We start from the raw sequence: 26,387 nt of genomic DNA, 5'->3' as shown, positions 1-26,387 counted from the left end.
ATTTTTTCTGCTTAGTTCATTTTAAGGGTGTACATGCTAAAAGGAATAAGGCTGTGCTAAAATAAATTGTGACTGGCTAAGGAAAATCTTGGTCCTAGGTAATAGCAACTGTTAAAACCATGCTGTGGAGGAAAAAAGGGTTTCTAAAGAACAGTATTCTGTGTTTACTGGTGTTGGCTAGGAATATGCTCACTTTGGGTCCAGAAAAGGGTTAATAGCCATTTTTCAACATCACGTTACAATGCTGGGTGAAGTAGATGCAACAGGAGGATGCTCTACTGTCTGTTAGGTAATGTTGGTATTTCTGAAGCAAGCATCTGAAAAATGCATAGGGAGATAGCTAGGAAGGTTGCATAGATTAAAACATACCCTCATCGGAAAAAATTCTGTGGATATCTAGGGTGAGACATATACGGTTAAGAGATATGGCTGTTGTGTGCTGTTGTGTGTCAGCCTGATGTACCCTACTTCTGAGGATACATGTCAAAGTCATGTTTTGTTCGCACAGTGCGTGCATCTGTGCCTTTTCAGCTTCCATTTTGGTCCGTGGACAGTCTCATTTTGGCTATTACTTTCAATTAAATTACGTGGAGAGGTAGAGGTAATGTGAAGTCTTTTGGTGGTAGGGGACTAGGCATCTAGGAAGAGGAGAGAGAATCCTTATTAGTAGCTATGTTAAGGGGAAGTCTTTTGGTGGTAGGGGACTAGGCATCTGGGAAGAGGAGAGAGAATCCTTATTAGTAGCTATGTTAAGGGGAAGGTTTCAGCATGAACTGTCACATTGAGACACTGGAGTATCCATGAAGGAACTCACACTGGAATTCACGGTAGCTGCAAGTATATAAGAAACTAGCCTCGTTTAAGCCCACTGCTCAGGGATTTACTTTTTATAAATGTGGTCTGTATAGAATTAGTTTTCCAATCCTGCGTTTGTTTGCCTTTTTAAGGTTCAGCAGAAGGAGAGTGGATTAAAATACAAGTCATTTTTGGATTTCACGGGCCTTGATTTGCAGCTGTTCTGGAATTTTTACAATAAACTTCACCAAAGGTAAGTAAGTTACTTCTTTACTGTGTGCTGCAGCACTAAGCTCTGTGTGTACATATAAATAACATATGCTTCATTTAGTTGCAGCAGTTTCTTCTTCCTAAACTACATCATTTACATAAATAACATTTTCCTACTGCTGCCATATGGGTTTTAACTGTAATGTTATGTAGAAGCCTGAGATGTAGATTAATTTAGCCAGTAGCTATACTTTTTTTGCCTATGTGCTCTCTACTCAGTGGTTTTTACCCATCTAAGATAGTGATTTTCATAGCGTTAACTATTTGGTGCAAAAAAAGCTGCTTTTCTAGTTTTTGCTTCTGTTTGTTCTATGTTTTTTTGCAGCCCAAGGGAAGAATGTATCTTTGCTCAAACACTGCTGTTGCAGCTTCTCCAGAGCTGCTTCTCTGTACTTACTGCAGACAATAAAACTGCTAAACCTCAAGAAACTTCTCAGAGTAAAACATCTGGTCACACAGAAGCTGCAAAAGAGCTTTATAGGCATTTGTGTGAAGGTAGTTTATATTGAATATATTGTTTGTTTTGTCTGTTCTGGCTTAGAAGTGTATCACAAGTTACAATTCGGGAAAAGATATTTATTCCTAGAGGCCAACTCAGCTACTGTTCCTTTCTTTCTTGTTCAGGTCAGTGCGTACTAATAAGTCTATCATAGTGAAACTTTCCTGGACCCTATGAAATGTTTTTATAGCTATTCTGACAACATAGGGTCTGGGAACAGCTGCAATAGAAAACTTCTTTTGAACATGTCACCTGCTTGAACCAGCAGGGAATGGGATCCTTTAATCTGATGTTACTGGGGTTTTTATTTCTGGTGTTTGATATAAATACCAGTGATCTTACTAGGAGCTTGTAAGGTTTAATGAAACACAGGGAAGACTCTGGAGCCAGCAAAGAGAATGGGAATTACACTCTAGATTTCATTGGAAGTAGGATGGTACTCTATTAAAGTATAATTTTTTTTGTTAATTCCCTAGTAGTCTCCTAAAAAGTCAGCTAAAGATAAACCAGTTCATGTAGAATCTGTCGCATCTTGAAAACTCTGTTAGCTTTGATAGTTGTCAGGCCTTAATGTTCCTGGAATTAATTTACTTAGTGAATAAATATATCCTTAGAAAAATCTTTCTTGCTGGAAGTGAAAATGTTTCCCCTCATTTTCTGTGTGTGTATTAGGTTTGCAAGGGCTTGAAGATGTGTAAAATAACACTTGAATTTGGTTATGCCTCTGGCAGATCAGATTGAGTATTAATTTGAACTGTAATTTTCTTCCTTTTTGTATGAGCAGTAGTGGATATGGGGGACAGTAACTTCATGCCAATGAAAATGCTGAAAGAGGAAGTTAAGAACACCTTACTCAGTGGAGCAGCAATCTTTTTCCCAGATAGACAGACCAGGCGACACCAGCTCTTCACCATGATGGTAAATCATTAAATGAAAAATTGCTTGTTTAGTACCTGTGTTCTTTATGCAGCAAAGAGGAAAAATCTGAGTTCTTGTTGTCAAATAATCTGTTTTGTCCCATTGAAGTAAAAACCTTCCTTTCTTTTTCTTCTTTGCCTCTTTTTACCCTCCCCCTTCTATCTCTCTGCAGCTTATTGAAAGAAAGAGGAGCTAACCCTGCTTTTCTTACCCAAAATGAATAGTAGAACACAGAAATTAGAATCCTTTCTCACAGAGGAGGGAAACAGAATATAGCATAAAAATAAATCTCTTTCCTTTTCTAGAAAAACATCACAGAGCAAGAACATAAGCAATCTGTGCATCTTGCCTTCAGATCCTTGTGTACTCACTTCAGGTAAGGGGTCCTGAGGTGGAAAAGAATTGCCTGATGCCCAACATCTATGAATAAGTTCATATTTAATTGGTTTTAAAAATGTTATTCCCCTGTAAAATAATTCTCAAAAGGACTCTACTCTCTTTTGCTTTAGAGAGTAAAATACTACTACTTAATATGCTTATTAACAGAGTAACTATATAAAACATTGCCCAGTGTTTGTGCTGCATGACAGTATATTGCTTAGACTCCTCTTAGGCTGTCTTCCAATTTTTGTATGATTGTCCATGGTGATGGTTGGTATTGATTTAATTAGTCTGGCGTCATCAGAGCCCAAACTTTTGATTTTCATAGTGATTATACGGTAGGATCTCTATAGATGTATCACAATGATAACTAAATTTGTGTTTTGGATCTGTGCTGCTTGTTATTGGTTAGTAAGAACATTTTTGTTCTGTAGCGATCAAGATCCAGGTGGACTCCTATTATTACCAGAGAAAGGAGTTTCTGAAAATCTTGACGTAAGTGAAGTGCTGTCAGTCATGGATACCCTTCTGCTAGTGGCAGCAAGAGAGGTAACTGTCCTTGCACTGTTCATCTTCCTACTTCTTTGGTGTAGTTTTTGTATGCATTGAAACACAAGCTGCATGCCCAAGATGTATGCTAAAGAAATGGCTTTCCTGTCCTGGATAAAACTTTCCATGGTTGTTCAACTCCGTAGGGTTAGATTTTTGCAACCAATTGAAGTAATTTGTTTTAGGCAGTAATGTTGCATTATAATAGAGTAACTAATGTATAAGATGAGGTATTTTTCTGTAGTGTTGAAAAGACTTTATGGCACACTAGCCACACTGAGAAGCAGAACTAATCATCACATATTGAGAGCTTAGAATTGGTCATGACACTAAAGGAGGTGTAAGTGGAGGAGGCTCATTTACATATACAGAAAAAATGTGCTGAGAACATGGAGTGACTCATATGTAGCTATCCCTACTTAAAATTGTGATTTATCACAACAAAACTACATCAGTTGCTTCATGGCATTATATGCTGCTTGTCAGTTGCATTGAATCTTTTTGTGGCATGAGTGGGATGATAACGTCCGTCATAGTTGACTTAGTACATATTGTATGTAATTCTGCAGCAAAAGAGAATATCCTTTTGTTACATTCTTTTTCAGTGTGAAATGATGATGCTGGATGTTGCACAGCAAGAGAGTGGCACAGTCTTGTCTTCCTTATTCTGGTCTGTTCAAGGTAGCCTCCTTTCGTGGTGCTACCTGCAACTTAAGGGTAGTGATAATTCAACCAAGGATCTTGCAGTAGAAATCCTTAAAAACTGTAAGTGCTGGGATTGAATACAAAATTGTGGTGTGATACAGGGCTTTGAAATGTGATTTTACAGATTGCAGTATAATAAGGGTTCAGCAGTGATTGCCTGGAGCATATTCATAGCTATCAGGGCATTTCTGATCACTCTGGGAAGGAATTTGTAGGCATATTAAGCAAATCAGAGTTTTAGTTATACTGCTAATTTGATGTTGGTAGAATCTTAAGCAAACATGTCAAAACCCCCCACCCAAACAACAAATAATTAGACTTTTATTTGGACATGCTGGTTTCTTTAAATGTCCCTTATTTTGATAAGCCTTTCTGTGGTGATTACGTATTTTCCTGATGTTTGTGATAGCAAGAAGACAAGAACTTACTTAAGAAGCTGGACACTTCTAAGGGGTGTTTTGCTACAGTGGTTTTGTTTTTGTTTTTTTTTTAAATGCAGCAGCTCAATATTAAGTAGTTAATTGGACCAGAAGGTGTAATTTTATGTAAAATTACTTCATATTTGTTATTTGTATATAAATAAGTTGTTTTTCTTTTGGATTCCTGTCTTGCATTTAGAAATGGAGTAAAGCTATAGCTAACACTGACTAGCCTCACTTGTTACTTAAGCTGCTGTACTTAAGCTCCTCTGTAGGAAGCCTACTGAATATGCTGAGATTATTGAAACAATCTTGGAGTGTTTGAATAAGTTACTCATCACTCAACTTTTTTGTAATATCATTGCTAAGCATGACTTGTTTCCACAATAGAAATACCACAGAAAATTTCTCTGAACTGTTTGCACTCTTGAGTGTCACTGCCTTGGGGCAGCAGATGCCTTTCCTGCTGTCTGTCGTCTTGTGCACATCACCATACACTTAAGTGTTTGATAAAGCAGGTTGTGGTAGCAAATCCTTAAGGTGGCTATTAAGGGTTTTTTTTCTCTTTAGATGTGGGCCAGTTCCTGTCAAATATCAGAACGATTTTGCAGTCACTTTTATCTCAATATAGTGGCAAAACAATAGTAGAAAAAATAAGTAACTCTGTCTTTGCTATGGCAACTCGTCAGCTGGTAAGTGAACACTGGGGTTTTGTACTATTCCCGGGTAGCATGGCTGTGGTGATGTGCATCTTCATGAGACTTGTGCTTTCTCCTAGGTCATATTCCTGTTGGATTTTTGCACTTTAGACATTCCATACTGTACTCTGCTACAGGGATTCAGCACTTTGATAGAACCACTGAAAAGCCTTTGTAGTGAGCCTCATAAGGTAACTAAGGATACAGGCACTAATAAGTACAGTGAAACAAAAGCAAAATTGCAAGACAGACATGGAGAACTCTGGTGATTCTATTGGTGAGCGTTTGAAAGGGGCTAGAAAGCTTCTAAAATCATGGGTTGTGTAATGAAATGTAGAGTGAAGACCTAGATATATATCCATACTGATACAGAAGATGAATAAAGTGACCAGAAAGTCCAATTGGAATGGGAATCGTAGAAGTTAGGTAGGAAAAGGGATTCTAAGAATGAAGAGGAAAATAGTTTAAAAATAGTATGTGCTTAACACTTTTAGATTCATTGCTCGTGGTGATGTAATTCAAGTCTGTTTGTCTGTAGTGTAGATCGCTAAATCTGCATTAGTCATCCAGGCTCTCTTGTTGTTACCTTCGGAGTACATTGTAGGCACTTCTGGCATGAGGCTCTCTTCTCCCCCAGAGACTAGATGAGTTTAGCTTTAAAAGTGCTTCCTTACCGTTATTATTAAGGGTGTCTTTATCACTAGTTTGTGTAGCCTTTTAAATACCACTTTGTGTGTACATCTGGCAACTTGAAAATACAGACACGCAAATCTAGTGCGATAATATTTTAGATTTTTTTTTTAATGCTTTACATTTGTATCTCAAGAATACATCTTTGTCCTACAGATGGAAATGGAGAGCTGGCAGCAAGAACAGCCTGTGGTACTGAGAACATGGACGATGGAATCGCCTCATAACTATGAAAATAACTGCCATGAGGTCTCAGTCTTCCTATGTCATGGGGCAACTTACTTTGAGGTGGAATTTGATGAAAAATGTGAAACTGAAAGGAGGTAATTTGGTCTTGTGTTTATTAGATTCCAGTATCTACCTGCAGAGAGGCATTTCATGTTTCAATGTGCAAGGAGTACTTCCTGTACTCCAAGCATGCCATTTCGATTTCTTCATTGTTCTATGTAATCTAGAATATGTATTTTGAGTGACTTCTCATGCTGAATGCCACTTCTGGCAAATGTGCAGACATGCTGTTCATACAAATTTTGTTTCCTTTGGTCTTGGTCTGTTTTGTAATACTTCTGGGACCACCACAGTTTGTGCTTGTGGGATTTATTTTGCCCTCTTTAGGCAAAACTATTGGCTTGATTTCTCTTGGCAACCTATCCAGCTACTGCTTAGTTAAGGCATATGCTAGATGTTAAAATTAGCACCCATTACCAGTCCTGAAGGGTTGAGAAAGTTCTGTAGGAAAGCAGGTCTCTGTTTGCTGGAACTTGCATTGAAACATTAAGTAAATCCTTAACAGTGATGTGAAGCAATGCAGGTGTGGTTCAGAAAGATGTGACAGCTCAGATGCAGCGCTTTCGAAATTCCAAAAGCAAACATTTTCCAAAAAAACTAAAAAGTAGATTTGAAAGTAATGAATTGCAATTTTCACAGGTATGATTACCTGGAGTTTACTGATGCAAGAGGTGCAAAAACTCGTTATGATACAAAGGTTGGCACTGACAAGTGGCCTAAGGTGAGCACCTTTTACAATTCTGAATGAAGTGATATGTCCAGTCTCTAGGAAATTACTATGATTCTTGTGGGGAAAACCTACTGTGTAAAACGATGTGGGCTTTTGCGTGTGTGTGTCTAGTCCCTCACAGGAGGTGAGGAAGGAAGTTTTCAGTGATGCAATTAAAGCGAGTGAATGAGTAATAATCCCTCTTTGTTGCTGTTATTGAAGGGGCAGTCAGTCAAAATGAAAAGTAATAACCATAGAATCACTGAATTGTGTTTAACTGCTGTAACTACATGGATAAAACTTACTTGTTGATGCTCAGCCCTCGCAATTTTTTACATTGTGAGACAACTGTAGTGCTCCCTGTGGCTAAGCTCTTTCTTCAGTGACACCTGCTTAAATGGGATGCTTCTCTATGGCTTTATGGCTCTGACATCTAAAGCTCCATCATCTATAAATTTATCATTAAGCTATTACATAGAAAGTTTACCTGCTTAGTATTGTGGGTGTCTCGTTCAGATGGTGGGGGAGGTTAGATCAGTTATGGACAGAACATAATACTGAAAAACCACAGTTGCTGAAGGAAATTCATTACCCTGAAACGTCTTCTTGTCATCTACATTTGGCAAAATGACTGTTTTGTTGCTCTGTAGAAAGTGACCTTTAAGGCTGGCCCACGGCTGCAGTTTCTCTTTCACTCTGACAGCAGTAATAATGAGTGGGGCTACAAGTTTTCCGTCACTGCTTACGGCCTACCAGATGTTGCCGTTTCTTGGGGCTTGGATTTACAGCTTCTTGTATGCCGGTTGATGGGGCGCTTGGCTTCCCGAAGTATGGCCCTGAAATCTCTCCGAGGTGAGTGCATTGAATAATAGCTCCAGAATTGTGATGCCATGTGAAGAGGAGATGTAAGGTCCTTATGTTTCGAATCCCCAGCAAAAGTGAAGTTCCTTTTTTGTTATTCTCTTGACTCAAGATGAAACACTCCTGTTTTGTTGCTTAACAAAGTTTGGTCTTTCAGCCATACCCACTTCTTGCGGGGAGCCTGGCTGCTCTGAGAGCACCACTGTGACTTCTTTAACCTTCAGAAATCAATGTTAGGGAAACACGGGCACTTGGAAGTTATCATACTAAACAGAGTTACATTGATGAAGTAATATCAGAGTTTGCCCAGTCTTCTCTTCTTCCAGTTCTTTTTATCTTTAAAAATTGTTCCCTAGTGCTGTGGCCTGTCCACTGCCCTTACTGGTGGTGTGAATGTGGAGCCAGCAAACCAAAAAAATATACAAATCTTAGAATACAGATGATTTCAAAAGTTTCATATGGACATTTGGTATTAATTTAAATTTGGACTGACAAATTAAGTTTGGCTAATCCCAGAAGTTAAGTAAATTTAGGATTTGGGCCACTGAAGACAAAAAAAAATACAAAATAGGAGATGAGTGCCATAAGAAATTGAAGAAAAAAAAAAAAAGATGTTTGTTTTAAATTTCAAATCCAGGACACTTCCATGAACTTCCTAAATCTGAAGTCATTCACCACTTGGAAAAAGTTTAAACAAGGTTAAAGAGTTCTTGCTGCAATCAGGTGGTTAGTGCTTAACTTGGAAAAGTAGGCAGATGCTTAGCTGTAGATTTTGGTAACTAATCAGAGAATCAACCAGGTTGGAAAAGACCTTTAAGATCCTTGAGTCCAACCGTTCTCCAGCACTGCCAAGGCCACCACTAACCCATGTCACCAAGGGCTTCATGTGCACTGTTTGGGAATGCTTCTGGGGATGATGACTCCACCACTGCCCTGGGCAGCCTGCTCCAATGCCTGAGTGCCCTTTCAGTGAAGACATTGTTCCTAATATTGAGTCTAAACCTCCCCTGGAGCAGCTTGAGGCTGTTTCATCTTGTTCCATCACTTCTTCCTTGGGAGATGAGACCAGCCACCTCTTGATTGAAGTGTTCTTATCATAGAATATTTTCTTCCTTTCTTAATAATCTGATGGATGTGCATGCTCATATTATGTCTTCTGTAGGACGAAAAGCTTTTAAACTCGCTTGCAAATTGGGAAATTTCTGTGGTTTTATGTACAGTGAAAATGTTTAATTTAAAGCTCTTCCATAATGTAACAGCCTGTCACTGCAAGATAAAAAATTGATGCTATCATTATAGCATTAAAGAAAGACTGCATCAGTTTTCTGCATCACATTAGAGAAACAGAAGTTAGAGAATATAGTTAAATTACTTGTTCAGTGTATTTGCATTACTCTTTTTTTTCCCTACTGGATATTTAACTTTTATCATTTTCATCAATCTGTAAAAATGAACAAAAATATTTAACTGATGTGTGTGTGTGTTCTGAATTTCTTGCAGAACTAGGTAGTGAAGCAGATTTGCCTCCTTTGAAAGTAACAGCAGTCCTTAATTCTCCTCTGTGGAAACCTGTGTTCAGGCATCAGATGTGTCCTGAGGCACTCCTGGGAGCCGGTCAAAGCAGTAGGCTGCACCAAGATAAAAGAGAGGTACTTACACCACTGCTTTTGTTTCACTAGCATGAAATTCCTGTGTATCACACAGCTTCATTCAGACTTAGTTGCTATGTTCTTGTGCTGAAGTTGTTGTCGCTTGTGCTGTTTAATTCCAGTATCAAGAAGGAAAGAAACTTTGTTCTGTTCCCTTTATTGGCTGCCATTTTCACAGCATGGTTGGGATTCAAAGATGATCTAGTTCACCACCCATGCCTTGGGCGGGGACATCTTTCGTTAGATCAGGTTGCTCAACTGCAGTAGATACACTGCAAGGTGATCTGACTGTAGAAATGGACTGCAACAATTCTCAGGTGTTATTAAAGTAAATGTGTTCTATCATTCTTTCCAGGCTGGGAGCTCTCACCAAGATGACTGCCGTAACTTTCTTATTGACTTTGCAAAATCAGATCCTGCCCAGGACTTCAGTGGGCAAAAATCTGAACTTTTCAAAGGATTTACACAGGCATGTAAAAAACAGACCCCAAAGACAGATATAGTTGCTGGTTCTACTGTTGATCAAGCTGTGAACTCAACATTTGCTGCTTTGGTGTATCTCACTCCAGATTTATATGAGAAGCTTCAAAAATATGGTAACTCTAATATTATTAGATTCTCTTAATAATGAGGACTTAAAGTTTGTGAAAGGCTGTCTTATAGCTCAGTTTATAGACTGTGAAAAATCAGTTTAGTGTGACAATTTCTAAACAGATACACAGTATAAATTCATCATTTAGGTAGACTAGGTAAGCCTTATCTCTAGAGTATTTAGTCTTCATTCATACATGCTTTTACCTTCAGAGCTCTGTCCAAATATTAATAACCATCATAAGCTATTACCAATACTTATAAGGATATACCTAAAGAGAGTAGTGATGTTCTTTGGGGGTTTTAATTCAGAACAATGTGGTTTCCAGTGGTTAGAGGTTTAGATATAATTTTCCACTCTCACTGTACCGTTCCTAAAAAGCCACCACCAACTTACATATGTTTTTAAATGTTTGAGGTGGAGGAGGTGTGAATTACCTCCCAAAATGTTACATTGTGGAAACTAACCTTGGTATCATCAATGTTAAATAGATGCCTTTATATACATGTATGATGTCTGTTGTATTACAGCTGATAGATTTTTCAGTAGGCAAAATGAACAACTTAACAGCACCCTTCCATTAAGCTTATTGATGTGTTTGAAGTGTTGGATAATAAGGTGATACTTGGTTTTGAAAGGTTTCATTTTAGGCTTTCACTTTCTGTCACAACTTTGAAGCTAAACAGCTTACATGTTGAGCTATAAAATTATGGGTGAAAATGATTGACACAAAGACTGACTTGATGACTAAAGTGGTTATTGCCTTTAGTCATTTTGTCTGTGTCAGACAATTGATCTAATTTCTGAGTAAGACTCAAAACTCTTGATAGCTCAGGAAAATATTAGTGAATGGAAAAGACATCCAGCCTACTATTATGTTAATAGCTTTATCTGTCAGTCTTGCTGGGCCAGGCTGAGTTCAGGGCCCGTGTTCACCTATGCCGTATGAATTATGTACAAGCGATGCTGGAAAGCAGGGGGAAATAGGAGAGGAAAGACACTGAATAGGAATGTCTTTTTCTGCATAGTCATTGTCTGGCCACTTTTGATGGAAACTGTTTGTCAGGTCTTTAATTTTTATGAATTCATCTTTCTAGAAATCCATACCATAAAATATACAAAAAAGCCTGGTAACTAAATGCATCTATAGAGCTTTACGTTAATACTAACATTTCTTGATTATACTGAGATCACTTTACATTAGTAATATTTGTGTATATAGGAAGAGGTTTATATTATCCATGACTGTAGGCATCAATTTTGGGAAGAGAGGAGAAAGATGTTCATAATTTAACTTTGCAAATAACTTTGTCAAGGTGCAGTTTATGTATTTAAGGTATATGAAAGTTGGCAGATTTTATTCTTTATTTTTCTTACAGGCATAACTCCAAGTATTGACTAAGAGACAAAGGAAAGGCTCTAGCATAATTTTAATTAAGTAGTCAGGTTGTGTAAAAATGGAGCTGTACATAAACAGGACTCTTCTTTCTCTCATTTCCAGTCAACAGTGGAGGCAAGGTGCCTTTGAGCTATGAGTTTGCACAAGTGTATTCCATGGCTGATTCAATTAGAATATGGATGGTAAGATCACTCGGGAGGATATCTATTGATATTATTTACCTTAATGTTTTACAATGCAGTGTTAAGGAGTAGGGTGGGACCATGTTTTCCTTCAGTGATTCTGGGTCAGCTGTTTTTACTCAGGAAGAACATATATTCATTTCTGAACTGTGAACTTAAACATTTAAATTCATTCTTACACTTCCCTCCTTCTGTCAGTCCCAAATGTGTCATCATGTGTATTTAGGACTGAATTTGGCTCAAAACCAGTTAAACTGGAGCTCTTTTTCAGCAAGAATGTGTGTTGTTAATTAGGAAGATTCTTAGCTAGCAGTTGGAGTTTATTTGAGGTGTAGCATCGAAGGAAATCAGTCTTAAGCATAATTCTCCCAGTAACGCAGTGCTAACAGAAAAGGAAATAATTGCTTCTTTGACAAGCAAGTAACTGGCTTCAGTTCAGAGTATATTTTCTGCATAATTTTCCTTGAAACATAAGCCTTATGTCAAGAGGTGGTGTGATCAGCTCTCACAACCTGGTGAGAGGTGCCTGTGTCATCCGCTGCATCTGTGGAGAGCCAGAATTCATTTAGATTTCACTAGTCTGCAGGAGATTCTAAATGTTAATAACTGTGTGGTTCTCAAGAGCAGCTAGTTCAGTTTATGGCCTGTTTTTCTGCTACTCTTGTGAGCCCTTCAGATGTGGGCCAGTCAAATTAACTGCTCTAGTATCTTGTGATCTCCTCTTTCCTGCCTGCAAGAATCCCTGGCAGCTTGATACACAGAGATGCAATGAGTGCAGGTTCATGTAAAGATGAGTAACTGCATCATACCTGTTGCAGGTGATGTTTGCATCTGACAGCACTCACTAGTTAGATGACACAATGCTTTTGGAGAATCTTATCTCATGACTAAGTGTATATCTTTTCCTGAGTGGTGGGGTTAAAGGGGAAGCCTTTTTTTTTTGTCTTGGAGGGCTGATGCACATCCAGTCACAAGACGAGGAAGGGTCTTGGCCTACGAACCTTGAGCATCTTGGTATGAGGCTGTGTTACTTGCCCTGGTAGTTTAGGTACTGCTCTTTCTAGACTAATGGGTTTTTAGTTCTGCAGTAGGTAGTAGTAAATGCTGTCATCTGTTCTTGAGATTAACTTTTAATGTTGTGCAGTTTTCATACTGCCTTGCTGTATAGATATACAGGGGCGACGTATTTTAACTGTTTTAACATCCTGTCTGCAGTTGGAAATGAAGCAGAAATCCCTGATGGGTAGGGGAAATGATTTTGAGGAGAAGCAGAGCACAGAAGCTAGTGAGGTGAACCCGGAGACTCTTGGTAAGTGTTGCTTTTCCAAATGTATAATCATTCCAGGTAGAGTAAATCGTTGCCTTGGGAGCCTTTTTTTTGGTGTAAAAGGCACATCAGCAACTATGGCTACTTTTTAATATCTTAAGAGATAGTTCATATAGTGCAAACTGGTTTATCTGGGATTGGGTTCTGCTGTTCTTTGCAGAAAATGGTACATGAGAAAATTCTACAGAGAGTAACCTCTGACTTGGGTTGCCTGGTTCTGAACTTACATTCATCTATTTGTGTAGATACTTGTTACTATAATTAACTGATGTTAGAATAGCAGCTGGCTGTTATCAGAATGTGTTCTCCCTATGGTGTACTTTGTGTAGTTCGGTGTGATTATTCAAATTGAGCATTTGGAAGTCTAAAATTTAAGTAGCTGATAGTGTCATGATCAACATAACAAGAAAACCAGTGTTTTCTAGCTGTGTTGGCTCAGAAAGAATCCAATAAATCACTTTCTTCCTAAGCAGAAGATATTAAGTATGGCATTTTGTTGTCATGGTTGTAACTCTTCCAATTTTTATGCTGCAGCAAAACTTTGTATGCAGAAGAGCCTTTTATTACTGAATTTTTTGCCTGTAAGAGCAAAGACGAAAGAATCTGCTTCAGACAGTTTGGAAGCCCAAGACATTGATGATATCCAACATTATGTTGGTGATAAATGCCAAAGAAAAGGTTCTTTTGTGGACATGGACTTCCAGGCAGCACATTCATTGTCATCCAATGGAGTAACTCCTGCTGTTTCAAAAGAGGGGAGCCAAATGACACTATCTGATACAAAGATGGAACAACTTCCAGACTCCCTCCAAACAGAAGCAGCATCTGCAATTCATAGTAAGCCTGTTGAAAGTACCGTTTCACAGCAAGAAGATACATCATCACCTCCTTCCACTCCTACACGAAAGTCTCAGTTCAGCCGTGGAAGACTAAGGCTGCTCTCTTTCCGATCAATGGAAGAGCCAAGACCTGTGCCTACTGTGAAGGCGAAATACCCCATATTGAAAAACATATTAGACTTTATTAAGGATCAGTCCCTCTCCCATGAAAGGTAAGCAAATTGAAAATATTGCCAATTACAAAATGCAGAAGCTTGTCTTCACACCTCTTCAGGTGGAATAAGACGCACTTTAGCTGCAAGATAGCATTGAAAAGTATTTTTTACATGAATACATTATGTATTTATGTTCAGTTACTCAGAACCACGTAGGGCAGAAGAATGTAGAACTTCAGAATGGAAAAAATAATTACTTGGCAATTTGTTGTCTTGCTTCCTGAGATCTGTTTACAGTGGCATGCTGCTTTTTGTCTACGAACACCAAAGACATGGTACATCAGTGCCCACAGTCCTCAGTACCAAATACAGAATAGTTGCACCTCTCATTAAATTACCTGGTATTCTGAAAATGTAAATCAAAAAGATTTCCAATTCTCAGCTTGTTTGGTTTAGGCTCTAAAACTTGGGACTGGTGCAGGAAGCATTGGGTTCTGTTTGAAGCTTTATCGCTCCAACTGTAATATACCACTGCTGCAATACAACTGAATATTTAGATACCAGTCTGTTGTTTAATTAGTCAGGCACTTCTTGAATTGTGAGTTATTTGGGTTAAACACAATGTTTTGAAGTCCTCATGGATGTTTTTTGCTTTTCTTAGTGTTTTAAAGGTTCTTGCTTTGAGAAAATCCCAAGGACAGAATATTATGGAAGTGCTCAAGACAATCCGCGAGTGCCTAGACTCCCTTGGGCAGCCACACTGTTTTCATCCACCGTGTGTACTTTTCCTCTTGGAACTTCTAGCCTGTCAAAAAGATTTTACAAAGTAAGTAAATATTTAGTCAAGTCTCAGCCGTGTGATTTAATGTTTCAGTGTTTGCTTTCTCCTAGTCATGTATATTGAAAACCACAGAAAGTTACTGCTTTTTAATCCATATGGATAATAACAGTATAACCTGATGATTAGTTTTTAGGCTACTATGCATATTTTGCATGCTTCACTTAAATATAATTTTCAAGTAGGACTTAGTTCTATAGGTGTCTATGTTGGTAGGTATCATGTGGTTGAATCACAATGCTCATACCTTAGAAACACCTTTAAGTTCCAATCAGTTCACACCAGACTCAGATTATAGAGTCTTCAGTTATTGCTTTAGTTTTAAGTCCCTGTCTGTTTTCAGATTGGTTTCTTTCTTGTCCAGTAAAGCTGTAGTGATTGAACCCATTTAACTTACAATTAGCTACATGGCATTGCATCTTCATATTTTTTTGTGAGCTTACTTTGTAAATCAAGATAATACCTATCTGGTAGAAGAGCTAGAGTCCAACAATGGCAGATGTTTTATATTGTCAAGCATTTGATTATTCATGAGTTTTCATAACTTTAGATGTGATACCTGTGCAAGAGAAATCTATTGTGGGATGGTCTATTTCACTTGGGTGTCAGAGGCAGGTGATGGACCTGCAAGCCAAGGTCTGCAGTGCTGTTAGCTATGTACCAGTTACAGGACATGCACATACATGCAGGAAAAGGAGGCAAAAAGCATCATGTTGATTATATGCATGTGCAGTTGGTTGTTTTGGTTTGTCTTTTAAGTAAGGAAAGATAATTTGGAAGGTTTTTTCAACTAGAAAGCATTGTCTCAAAGCAGGAGCTGTTCTGGTTCATGAATTGGGTCTGATTTCTATTGTGTGTCTGGACGGTGCTGTCAGAGCTCTGTCAGCTGGCTTATCACTTGCTGAGAGCTTTTTGTTGTCATCTTGCAGTGCACTTTTAAGCACATCTTTTAAGATCTGGATTAGCTTTTTGTAAAGCACCTTTTTTAATTTGAAGGAATATTCTGTCATTAGTGCCACCAGAATATTCTCTGCCTGTTTTGTTTCTTGATTCCTGCTACAGGATTCTTCTTATTTTCTTTGAAAGCGAGAGACTGCATTGTAAACCAAACTAACATCCTTCCCACTGTGTTTAAAAGATTGCCTGTTTGTAATGTTTGCACAAAGCATGCTACTTAAAAATGTAATGGCAAAATCTAGACTGCTAAACTGACTCTTCAATTTCTAGCTACTTTGGAAACTTGGAAGGATGTGGTGCTGAGCTACACAAAGAGATTCGAGAGTCCTACTACCAGCTTGTTTTGTTCCTGGTAAATTCTGTGAAGGGATTTAGTACTATTAATGACAGGTACAGTACATTGCTTGCATTACTTACATGATTCTTCTTTTCTGTTTTTCCTCACCTCTTCCCTTCTCATTTGTTACTGTTCAGTGCCTCAGTTTTGTCTGTACTTGCCTTATTTACAGAACCAAAGAAGGAGCCTTGATCTTGTGATCAGAAATGCAAAGTTAGCTTTTTATTACTACCGTGTGGGAAAGCACAATAAATTAATCAATGTTAAAACCTTGACTCAATGCATTTTGTATTTCTAATTCTGCAATGTGTTTCTGAAGCTCAGTATTAAAACACTAGAAATAGCAAATTTATTGTGGAATACATGGGCAAGAGTAATGCCACAATAAATACAGCAATTCTGCAACCATGCTTTAATGTTAAAGCTCATGTTTTGAAAACATTCTGGTTAGAATTTTGGGGATTAATAGCCAAGTGTCCTAGAGAAATGAGAATTTTGTGACTACAGTGTCAATCTCTCTGCCAATAGCTTCCAAGTCCTTTGAGTTTCAACTGAGCATGGCAAAGGTTTCAAAGAGAGCAAGTTCCTGCAAATACCAAGAAAATGTACTGCAGAGAAGAGACAAACCCTCTTGCTAATGCTTGGGCAATAGCATAAGCTCTTTCTCAGCTGAACCTGTAAAGGATGCTGTCCTTATTTCAAATTACATTGGCAGTGCTTCTTACTAAATTGCCTTGCATTAATAAACCTGAGTTTTTGCCATGCAGTTAATTTAATGCAGAGTGAAGCCTGGGAATCAGTGTACAGACTGTCTGCCCTTACTTCCCAAACATGCTATTTCAGCTTTAGGTTAGAGCTCTCATGTTATTGTCTTGTGTTTTTATTTAGATCATTGCTTCCTGCCTTATCGTGTGTGCAGACGACTCTCCTTCACCTTTTGGATATGAGTTGGGAACCAAGTGATCTTTCCTTCTTTGTTGAGATTCAGTTACCACAGCTGCTTATGACTACATCACAAGAAAACATAAGTATTCATGACAGCGTCATTTGGTGAGTCAGGAAGAATGCAGCTTTCACATGGTGCTATCTATTGATACTGTTTTTACCATGAAAGGCTGCTGAACTTTGTGCTGGAACAAGCAGTAAAAATGCTACTAACAAGTATGGCATAATTCTGGGCAGGATCCAAGGGCTAAACTGAAGTATTTGAATTTCTTTTTCAGCATTGTTAGTGCAAAAAATACTAAAATTGTATCTTTAACCTGATTACTGCTGGAACACTTCTCTTGATAGCAGTGTAGCAGGAGGCGGATAATGCTGTTTCATGTCCTGATAAGCGTCAAACGTTTTTAACCTGCACATTGTGATTTAATAGTAGTTGTACTTCTTAGACGTGAGGAATGTGAAGGTCCAAAAGCTTTTTCAATGTCGCATCTGATCTGCCAACATTACCAAAAGCAGGTTTGGAAATGTAGATTTTTCTGATCTTGCATTATGGTTCTCCATACGTATTCAAGAACTTGTCACAGAGGCAAGAAGCAGGTGTCATATGGTCATTTATAAACCAAGTGAACTGGAATTCTCACCATCCTGTTTTCATTAGCATGTTATGGTACTCTGCTCTTTAAAAAAAACCCCGAGTATCCCAAGTTATGTTAGAGAGAAGCCTGATTGCATTCAAACTGAATTTTGAGCTTGCCTTTCTTTCAGTCAGTGGAGTGAAGAAGATGAAATTGCAGACTACAAGCAAAACTGTGAGTGGATGGATGAATGTCAGGATGTGATGTTTGAGACCTGGTATGAAAAGATAGCTCAAGCTGACCCAGAGAAGCAGAGAAAGGTGAGTTCATGATTTGTTTATCTGTAGAAGGGCTAGATAGACTTATAAAAGCCTAAAGGAGAGAAAAGAATCTGTCTTAAATTGTTTTTTCATTATTTGGATCCCTAGCTCCCTTTAGGCCTTCAGAAGTCTAATATGATGAGAAGATCCCCATCTTTTCTTGGCAGGGGAAATGTTCTGCTTTCTGGCTAGAAAAAGCTTTCTCAGAGCCAGAAAACAATACTCAAACTGTGTCTATTTATTGTTCTAGATGCACATGTTTGTAGCTCGTTACTGTGACCTGTTAAATGTGGACATATCCTGTGATGGCTGTGATGAAATTGCACCATGGCATCGCTACCGCTGTCTGCAATGCAATGACATGGATCTGTGTAAAACTTGTTTTCTTGGTAAGAATCACTAAAAAACCCTCAAAACCCCATCCTCAAAGGCAAAAGTGTGTCTTCTAAATTCTACATAAAGTAAAAGACTTCTGCTGGATGCTTTAGAGATGTTAAGAAATATGAACTTGCAGTAAAGAAAGATCCTTTGTAAAAAAGGATTTACAGGGAAATCTTAAAATGCTTCTTTACAGGTGGAGTTAAACCTGAAGGACATGAAGATGACCATGAAATGGTTAACATGGAGTATGCCTGCGATCACTGTCAAGGAGTTATCATAGGTCGGAGAATGAACTGCAATGTGTGTGATGACTTTGACCTTTGCTATGGATGCTATTCTGCAAAGAAATACTCCGACAGGTATTTAAATACTTTATTTTGTTTCCCTCACTTGGCAGAAAAGCAGTAATTAGCAGCTAAGTACAGCTGGTCATTCTCATGTTGCTTCCTACAAGGTTGTGTCTGACATCAGAGTACCTAGTTGGTGTCCTTTGGGTAAACATAGCAAATACAGGACCAGTTCAGCAAAGATTTCTGCAGTTTGGATACCTGCCCCTGCCTGCGAAGAGCTCAATAGCAGTTGTTTTCTAGCCCCGAATGTGAAAGCTGCAGAAGGAGAGTTATCAAGCTTGAACGATAGAAGAAATGAACACTGCTGTGGTTAGACAGCATAGGTTTCAGTGCTTGACACCAAAGATCTTAGAAAAACAGGTCTACAGTCAGAATTTCTGGAATATTTGGGGTTTTCATGCTTTGCTGTAAAGGTGTTGTGGCTTATTAACTACATGGATTAACAAGAAAGCGACTGCGTTTCAACATTATGTACCTTCTTCTTCCAGTCACTTGCCCACTCACAGCATCACAGTGTATCCCATGGTGACTATTCGAATCAGTGACCGACAGAGGCTCATCCAGCCATATATCCACAATTATTCCTGGCTGTTGTTTGCAGCTTTGACCCTCTACAGTGCGGATCTGGCAAATGGGGGGGAAGTAGAAGGAGAGAAACTAGATCCACAGGTCCTCAGTCATGCCAGAGTTGTGCAACATCAGTGCATACAGCTCATTGGAGACTGCTTGATGAAAGCACAGCATGGAAAAGGTGAGTCAGCTCCTCCTTCACTGAAACAATAGTTTCTAGTAAGTGTCAGAAAAGTGATTACTCACTTTGAAGTTTCCAAAGGAAAAGGGAAGCTACTGTGTACTTTGAGAATAACTGTTTATGTAGAAAGCAAATGTAGAACAAGTGTCGTTCAGGGTCAGTGGAACATGGAAAATAGGGCGCTTGAGAAAATTACTTTTATGCTTCCATAAATATTGAAGACAACTTGGCAACTCTTGGGTTGTTGTTTTTTCCATCTCGCATGCTGTAAAGGGATCAATCAATACAGCTTCATGTTCTGTTACTAACGCTACTGACAACTGAAGGACTGGAAGGAAAGCAAATAACTTAGTGGAAAATGTTTTGTTTAATTTTTTGGGGTTTTGGCAAGAATTTTTTAACCTTATTTGTGGTATGAGAGAAGTTGCTGGGGATGATGTCTGTTTGTCTGGAAACAAGGATTTCTGTGAACTAAGACGTACCACAGAACATAGAGTGATACAGTAAAAACCTATGTTGAATATATCAAATTCTAGACTCAAGTTCCAGTGGTTAGTGGTAGGTTGGGGTTTTTTTTTTTTTGGGCAGCTTTAATACAACTGAAATACCACCACCAAATACTTGTGTGTGCTCATTATTTGATCTGTTTGTCTTTAACATACAATTTTATTGTATAAATATTTAAGTGGTCAGAAGATTAAAAGCTAAGACAAATAGAATTTACCTTTCATAATTTACACTGTTGGGAAGTTTGCAGTTCATTTCAGTTCTGTTTTTTGCCTATTTTGCCTCTCAACAAGTAAATAGCTTTTACAACTTTCTTGCTTTCAGGTCTGAAAAATTCAGCTCTCCTCTGCATGTTACCAGAAGGTGAATCCTTCTCAGAGAATGACACTGTTTCAGTCAGTCCTCCCACAGATAGTGCTCCAAAAAGTCATACTGGTGATAAAGCAGTGAAGGGAAGAGATGAGAAACCAACAACAGGCTCTCTTATACACTGCAATGTAAGTACCTGTTATTTCCAGAACCCCTGATATCAATGAGGTGTGTGATCTTCAGAAGCTTAAGCATCCTATCCTGGATATGTAACTGAAATTATGGATAATGACGGCTTCATTTGTAGGTAACAGTCAGGGGCTACGGGCAGTTCTTGGTTGGCTCATGTTTTTTATTAGATCCAGCTAACCAAAGACACAGGTGTCACCTTATATTCTGATTGGTAACTGATTCACAAAAGCATCAGAAGGAGAGGGCAAAGATCATTCTGAAAGGGTCGTTGTCATTTGTCAAATGCAGATGTCTGGCAGCTTCTGTCCATGGTTGTTTCTGCAGGTATTACATTTTGTTTTAATCTTTTAATGCCTTTGTTTTATTTTTAGGGGAAAGGAGGTACGTGTAATGAAATCCAGTCTCCTGCAGAAGATAAAGTAGGAAAACAAGGAAGTGAAAGCAAAGCTGTCTTTGCAAATAAAGCTGTTTCGAGACAAGAGTCAGACTTTTCTGTGGAGGATAATGTTTCTCCAACAGGTAAATGTTATTTCTCATTTTCCCTGTCACAGAAATATCCATTCATATGCAAAGCAAACAGATGTATTTTTATTCCTAACCTGTTTTTGTGTATTTGCAAATGTCTTTAATGCAAGAGAGCTGTCTGCTTTGTAAAACTTGCCAAGCATACTGCTTGGAACAACCTTGTAGTGGGTTTAGAGGATTCTAGAAATCAGGGTAGAATTCCACTGATTCATATTCACATACAGAGACAATAGTTCCTGTTGGTCAAACACAATACTTGTGTATTCTTACTGACACTAGAAATCAAGTCTTTTGTTCCATTAAAGACTAGTATTGTAAGAGTAAGGATAGGTCCTTTTAACTATCTGTAGTACTGGCCTTTATATGCTTTTAATGGATGGTGTGAATCTTTTTACCTATCTTTTGCACACTTTCATAAAAGATTTGCTTATCAAATTTTAATATTTTAAAGGGTTGTTTGTTTTTTTTTAATCCTTAAACTGTTAAAATTAAACTATCACTTTTAAAAAGTATTTTATTGTCATTTTGGATTCTTTTGTTTTAATTTAAAATGCAGATGACAGCCTCACTGAGGATTCAGCCCAGAAGCAAGCAGAGAAGGTTTTAATACCTAGCCAGGAACAAGTTTTTGCTGAATGCTCTCAGAAGAGGATTCTAGGATTGCTGGCGGCTATGTTACCACCTTTTAAATCAGTTAGTTCTTTCTACATTCAATCTGTGGCACAAATAACATGAATAAAATTCATAGCAAATTAAATGTAGGAGGTGGGCTCTTGCTTGCATGTTATAAAATGCAAATCAGAATGTCTTAGGACGCTTCACATTACTAAGGGGGTGTAAGGGCTTGTTCCTGGGTGGAGGGAGAGGGTAGGGAATTTTGACTGTAAAGCAGTCTATCTTAACTGTTCAACACCAGCAAAGTTTAAAACATCAACTTAAGTTTACATGTCAGGTCAACTTTAACAGGTCAACAACTGAAGTAGGAACCTAGTTTCTGATTTCCTTTTGTCCCATTTGAAAGAACATTAGAACAGAAACGTTTGCATGTGCTATGACTTCGACTAAAGACCTTGTTTTCTTTACCTGCCTTAATGATATTTTTCTTTTTCTGTAGGGCTCCACAATGTCTTTGATTAACCTGGAACAGATACTTCCACTGATGTTTCAGGTTGTAATCTCAAACGCTGGCCACCTAAATGAAACATATCATCTAACACTGGGACTTCTGGGCCAGTTAATCCTGAGACTTATGCCTGCAGAAGTGGATGCTGCAGTGGCTAAAGTCCTTTCAGCCAAACATAATTTGTTTGCTGCGGGAGATGGGACTGCAGTACCAGAAGGCTGGAAGACAACTCATCTTCTGTTCAGTCTGGGAGCTGTGTGTTTAGACAGGTGCTTTTACTTTAAGCCTATTAGTTGCTCTCTCATGACTAATACTAATTTGCTTTCATGTGTGCCTCATGCATAGAAGCTTTTTAATAGAAAGTCAATTAAACCTGTGCTCTGATCATGGAAAGGGCTTAGCATCTGCAGGCCTTGGTGCGGTGAGACCCTTTTAATTTCCTTCCAAAAGAAGGAAATTTGTTGAATAGTGGCTTAATTTCCTGTGCTTGCCTACATAGCATGTTGTGGTGGAAGAAGTAATGTTTGGAAACTTCAAGGAAAACCAAAATTCAGTCTTGTATAATGGCATTCTTTCCCATTGAATTACTTATCTCTTGTGTAACTTGGGGAAGGAGGAGAGTTGTGCCATGTGGTAACTGTAACTGGTGCTATGTTCAGGATCTGGCCCTTTTATGTAAGTATTTTAGAGAGATTTTTGTATCCTAAACTTGCACTGGAAACAGCAAGGAGGGGCAGAGCAGGTGTTCTATTTTGAAGGTCTTGAGAAAGCTCTGATGCATTCTAAGATTAATGTCATGTCTGTTAAAAATGACTTATTTTTCATTGTAGCTGTGTTTCACAAGGAAGGTTCATAAACAAGGACAAAGTGTATGAAATTCAAAAACAGAATATCCAAAGAATTAGCTGAGGGAAAGCATTTTTCTCAAAGACTAACTTCAGGGTAAGGAGGCCATTATTTCTGTAGCCCACAGAGGGGAGAGCAGGTAGTCATGTACATAGGAAATAAACCACTTGCTGTTGTGCGATGAGAAACTTCTGAGCTCTAAACTAAAATTGGGAATTAAAGGTGACAGTGTTCAGGCACACCCTGATTTGGGACTGTGAACCCTTTAAGAAAAGAGAGTGCTATTTATGCTCCAGTGATGAGAAACAAAACAGAAGTCGTGTCAGCTGACATGAAAGCTTCAAATGCTTGGAAAAACACATAATGGTATGAAAGCTACAGCTTTGACATTAACAGTTCTATGCTGTCTTGAAGAAAACTAGTTGCAGGTAGTCTGCCCTCCTAATACAGACTGCTCTTGCTTTCCAGTCGTGTAGGTCTGGACTGGGCAAGCTCCATGGCAGATATTCTTCGATCTTTGAACTCTTCTGCTCAGTGGCATGATGTGATAGCTGCTTTCACTGACCATTGCATTAAGCAATTACCCTTCCAGCTAAAGCACACCAATATCTTCACTTTACTGGTGCTGGTTGGGTTTCCTGAGGTAAGTAGCCTGTTGATACTAGAGGAAACAAAATTGTTTAGAGCTTTTATTTCAAAGTAGTATGGATTTCATCAGCTGGGGACATCCATTATAAAGTGTCAAAACATGGTGTATGTCAAGAACTTCACATCTTCCCACTTGTGCACAATTCATGTTTATCTAATGAAGAATGATGTAACTGGTTTTGCCTTGCATTTCTTTCCTGATTAGAACTACTAGGAGAAAGCCAGCCTAGTGCATTTGAGTATCAAAAAAGGACTTTTTGTACAAGCAAAATGACCTGATCTCACTCTTGCTCATCATAATGCTGATATATTGCCTATGTAGTATTAAGCTGGTTGTTGTAGGCATTTCTTTCTTTCTTTTTTTTATAGAAGTGAACTGCCATTTTCTAAAGACCAGCAAATACCTGGCAGTGAGCAGGTTGTTCAGCTAAAAAATACAATACCAAGTGTAAGCTATATATAACCAATATAAAAGGTTGACTGTATTTATGAATAAGTAGTCCAAATTATAACTGAAACTTTTACTGCAATTTTAGGTGCTGTGTATGGGGACTCGTTCTGTGTACATGGATAATGCAAATGAGCCTCACAACGTGATCATTCTGAAGCATTTCACTGAGAAGAACAGAGCAGTTGTAGTAGACATCAAAACCCGAAAGAGGAAGACAGGTTTTGTGACATTTTTATTTTTATCAAAGAATCAGAGTATTTCCTTACAGTTTCTTATGGATACCCAATCACATGTTTTAACTAGGCCACTTTGTGCAGGTCTGCAGAGTTTGAATTCCATTATTAGTAAGTCACCTGGTTTTCTGCTTGTAGGTTCAACCAAATTGTGAAGCTTCTGCAGTAAAGATTACAGAGACTCTTTTTCTTTTTAAATCTCTGACATGTATTTTTATTCAGAAAGGATTTAGCACACTGTTGAGAGAATTTTATTACTTGAGAAATCTCAGAAATAGTGTCTTACTAAGCAGTTGTTTCTGTTTTGAGGTGTGAGGTGTGCTTGCTGCTTGTGTCTTACCCCTTACAAACACATGTTTCATGTTTTAAAACAATTGCAAATGTAGAAGACCTACATGCTGCCTCTTTGTAGTTGGGTGCTGCTATATAAAGGTACCCAGAGTATGAACGTTTGGGGGATAATCTATTTAGTTCTTCCAAAACTTCTCTGCATTCTTATGAAGTGCCTGTTTCCACTGTGGGCAAGTTGCGCTGCGAACTAGCAAATGAAGAGTAAGACCAAACACAAACATACCCATGATCACTTGGTTGCTCCTGAAATTATGCTGTGTTGGCTGCCTTTCCCTGGCTTTGTGTAAAAGGACAGGCCAACTTCTTTACTCATGTGCTTTGTGAAATGTCAGGGATCTTTTCTGCTTTCCTCCTGTCTGGAAGAACTTTTCAAAACAACTTGGGTACTCCTAAAATTTGAAACAAAAATGAAAGCTACATGGCATGAAATAGCATATACTCTAGGAAATGTGTCTAGGTAGCTAACAATAATCCATTTTAGGGCACATCAGTGCAGTGGCTAGAGCTGAACACGAAAACCACAAAGCTAGATGCTGCTTCCCAAGTCTCTTTTGCTGTACCATGGAGAACTTTACCTGTATTTCACATAAACATTTAACATATGACAAATCAGTTAGATTTCTAGGAACGAGAGGTTGCAACTTTGGCATACATGACCTAATACTGTGAAGTTAAAGCAAAGGTTGTCCTAAGATTTGACTACTGAAGTTCTTTAAAAGATACTTGGAAAAATCAAGAGACTAAACTGCTTCTTGATACTGAAGAAGTATTTGAATGTAAAAGCCTTTTGGTTGGTTGGTTTGTTACTGTTGACATTCTAAACAGTAAGATTAGCAAGATTAATTTCATCATTATCAATTGCAGGTCAGAATTTCCCCCCTTTTAATTGTAAAATACAACCTGTGTTGCTTTGTATGCTGTGCTCTTTATGTGCAAATATATGTAATCAGCTGTTGCAGAATTTACCTAGGATTTTCTTTTAACTTGTATTGAAGAGTGTTTTTTTGACTGTTAGTGAATGTGGGATAATTTTAGTGCAAGACTATCATTAGAATGTACTTCATGTATGGATCATGTTCATGTCTTGGCCTACTCATATCCACTGGTAAGAGATGATTTCACATTTTAAGATTAACCTAGTGATTTGTGTTTTCTCTCCCTTGTAGTGAAAGACTATCAGTTGATTCAGAAATGTGGACAAGAGGGCAGTGATTCCCAGACCCAGCTGAGACAATACCTCCAGCACTTTGTTCTTATATCCACGCACCTTCTGCAAACCAGCATGGACAGTAGCTATGCTGAGGCAGTGGAAGCAACTTGGGTCTTGTCGCTTGCTCTAAAGGGGCTTTACAGAACACTTAAGGTATCTTTTGCCTGACACATAGAATATAATAGATAACTAAAAGTTTGTATTCTACCCTGTATACAGGAACTTGGGTATTGACTAAGCAAGTTGGGGAACTAATGCAGGCTCATTGCTCTCACAGCTGGCTCCTTTTATCCCTGTCGGTAGGGGACTGAAAATGTTGCTAGGCTTTAAAGAGCATTCGTGAGTCTTGTTGAGAGTTGGATCACTTTCTCTGTGGGGGCTAACCACTTGTGAAAGCTAAAAAAGAAATTTTATAGGGATAGATAATACTTTGTGGAGTGAAGCTCGCTTCTTTTCTTACTCCTGAAGTATTTGAAGGGGATCTCTGGTTTTTTTGGACTGTCAAGATATCCAGTAACTACTCTGTGTGTGTCATAGATGATACTCTTAAGGTATTTGAAGTGGGAATTGTATTTTGGGCGTTCTTTTAGGGAAATAAAAGAATTTCCTAATG

The 26,387-nt window shown here is 38.3% G+C and overlaps 1 protein-coding gene across 1 annotated transcript in view; it reads left to right on the top strand.

The window, feature by feature from the left end:
* ZZEF1 (zinc finger ZZ-type and EF-hand domain containing 1) overlaps nt 1-26,387 on the top strand; it is a 60,231-nt gene that overhangs the window by 17,206 nt on the left and 16,638 nt on the right. Inside the window, exons 14-43 of the mRNA XM_065694461.1 lie at nt 948-1,048; nt 1,391-1,560; nt 2,349-2,482; nt 2,788-2,858; nt 3,298-3,412; nt 4,018-4,177; nt 5,107-5,228; nt 5,315-5,425; nt 6,081-6,247; nt 6,852-6,933; nt 7,572-7,773; nt 9,283-9,431; nt 9,787-10,027; nt 11,525-11,604; nt 12,820-12,913; nt 13,466-13,982; nt 14,587-14,751; nt 15,991-16,110; nt 16,946-17,107; nt 17,768-17,897; nt 18,148-18,286; nt 18,472-18,637; nt 19,117-19,379; nt 20,211-20,383; nt 20,759-20,906; nt 21,469-21,605; nt 22,027-22,304; nt 23,350-23,524; nt 24,066-24,198; nt 25,731-25,927. Of these exons, the coding sequence (XP_065550533.1) occupies nt 948-1,048; nt 1,391-1,560; nt 2,349-2,482; nt 2,788-2,858; nt 3,298-3,412; nt 4,018-4,177; nt 5,107-5,228; nt 5,315-5,425; nt 6,081-6,247; nt 6,852-6,933; nt 7,572-7,773; nt 9,283-9,431; nt 9,787-10,027; nt 11,525-11,604; nt 12,820-12,913; nt 13,466-13,982; nt 14,587-14,751; nt 15,991-16,110; nt 16,946-17,107; nt 17,768-17,897; nt 18,148-18,286; nt 18,472-18,637; nt 19,117-19,379; nt 20,211-20,383; nt 20,759-20,906; nt 21,469-21,605; nt 22,027-22,304; nt 23,350-23,524; nt 24,066-24,198; nt 25,731-25,927 (4,902 nt within the window). The remainder of the gene's footprint in view (nt 1-947; nt 1,049-1,390; nt 1,561-2,348; nt 2,483-2,787; nt 2,859-3,297; nt 3,413-4,017; nt 4,178-5,106; nt 5,229-5,314; nt 5,426-6,080; nt 6,248-6,851; nt 6,934-7,571; nt 7,774-9,282; nt 9,432-9,786; nt 10,028-11,524; nt 11,605-12,819; nt 12,914-13,465; nt 13,983-14,586; nt 14,752-15,990; nt 16,111-16,945; nt 17,108-17,767; nt 17,898-18,147; nt 18,287-18,471; nt 18,638-19,116; nt 19,380-20,210; nt 20,384-20,758; nt 20,907-21,468; nt 21,606-22,026; nt 22,305-23,349; nt 23,525-24,065; nt 24,199-25,730; nt 25,928-26,387) is intronic.

Source organism: Lathamus discolor, chromosome 14, assembly GCF_037157495.1.
Source record: "Lathamus discolor isolate bLatDis1 chromosome 14, bLatDis1.hap1, whole genome shotgun sequence".
Taxonomy (NCBI): Eukaryota; Metazoa; Chordata; class Aves; order Psittaciformes; family Psittacidae; genus Lathamus; species Lathamus discolor.
This window is presented reverse-complemented; position numbering and strand designations above follow the sequence as displayed.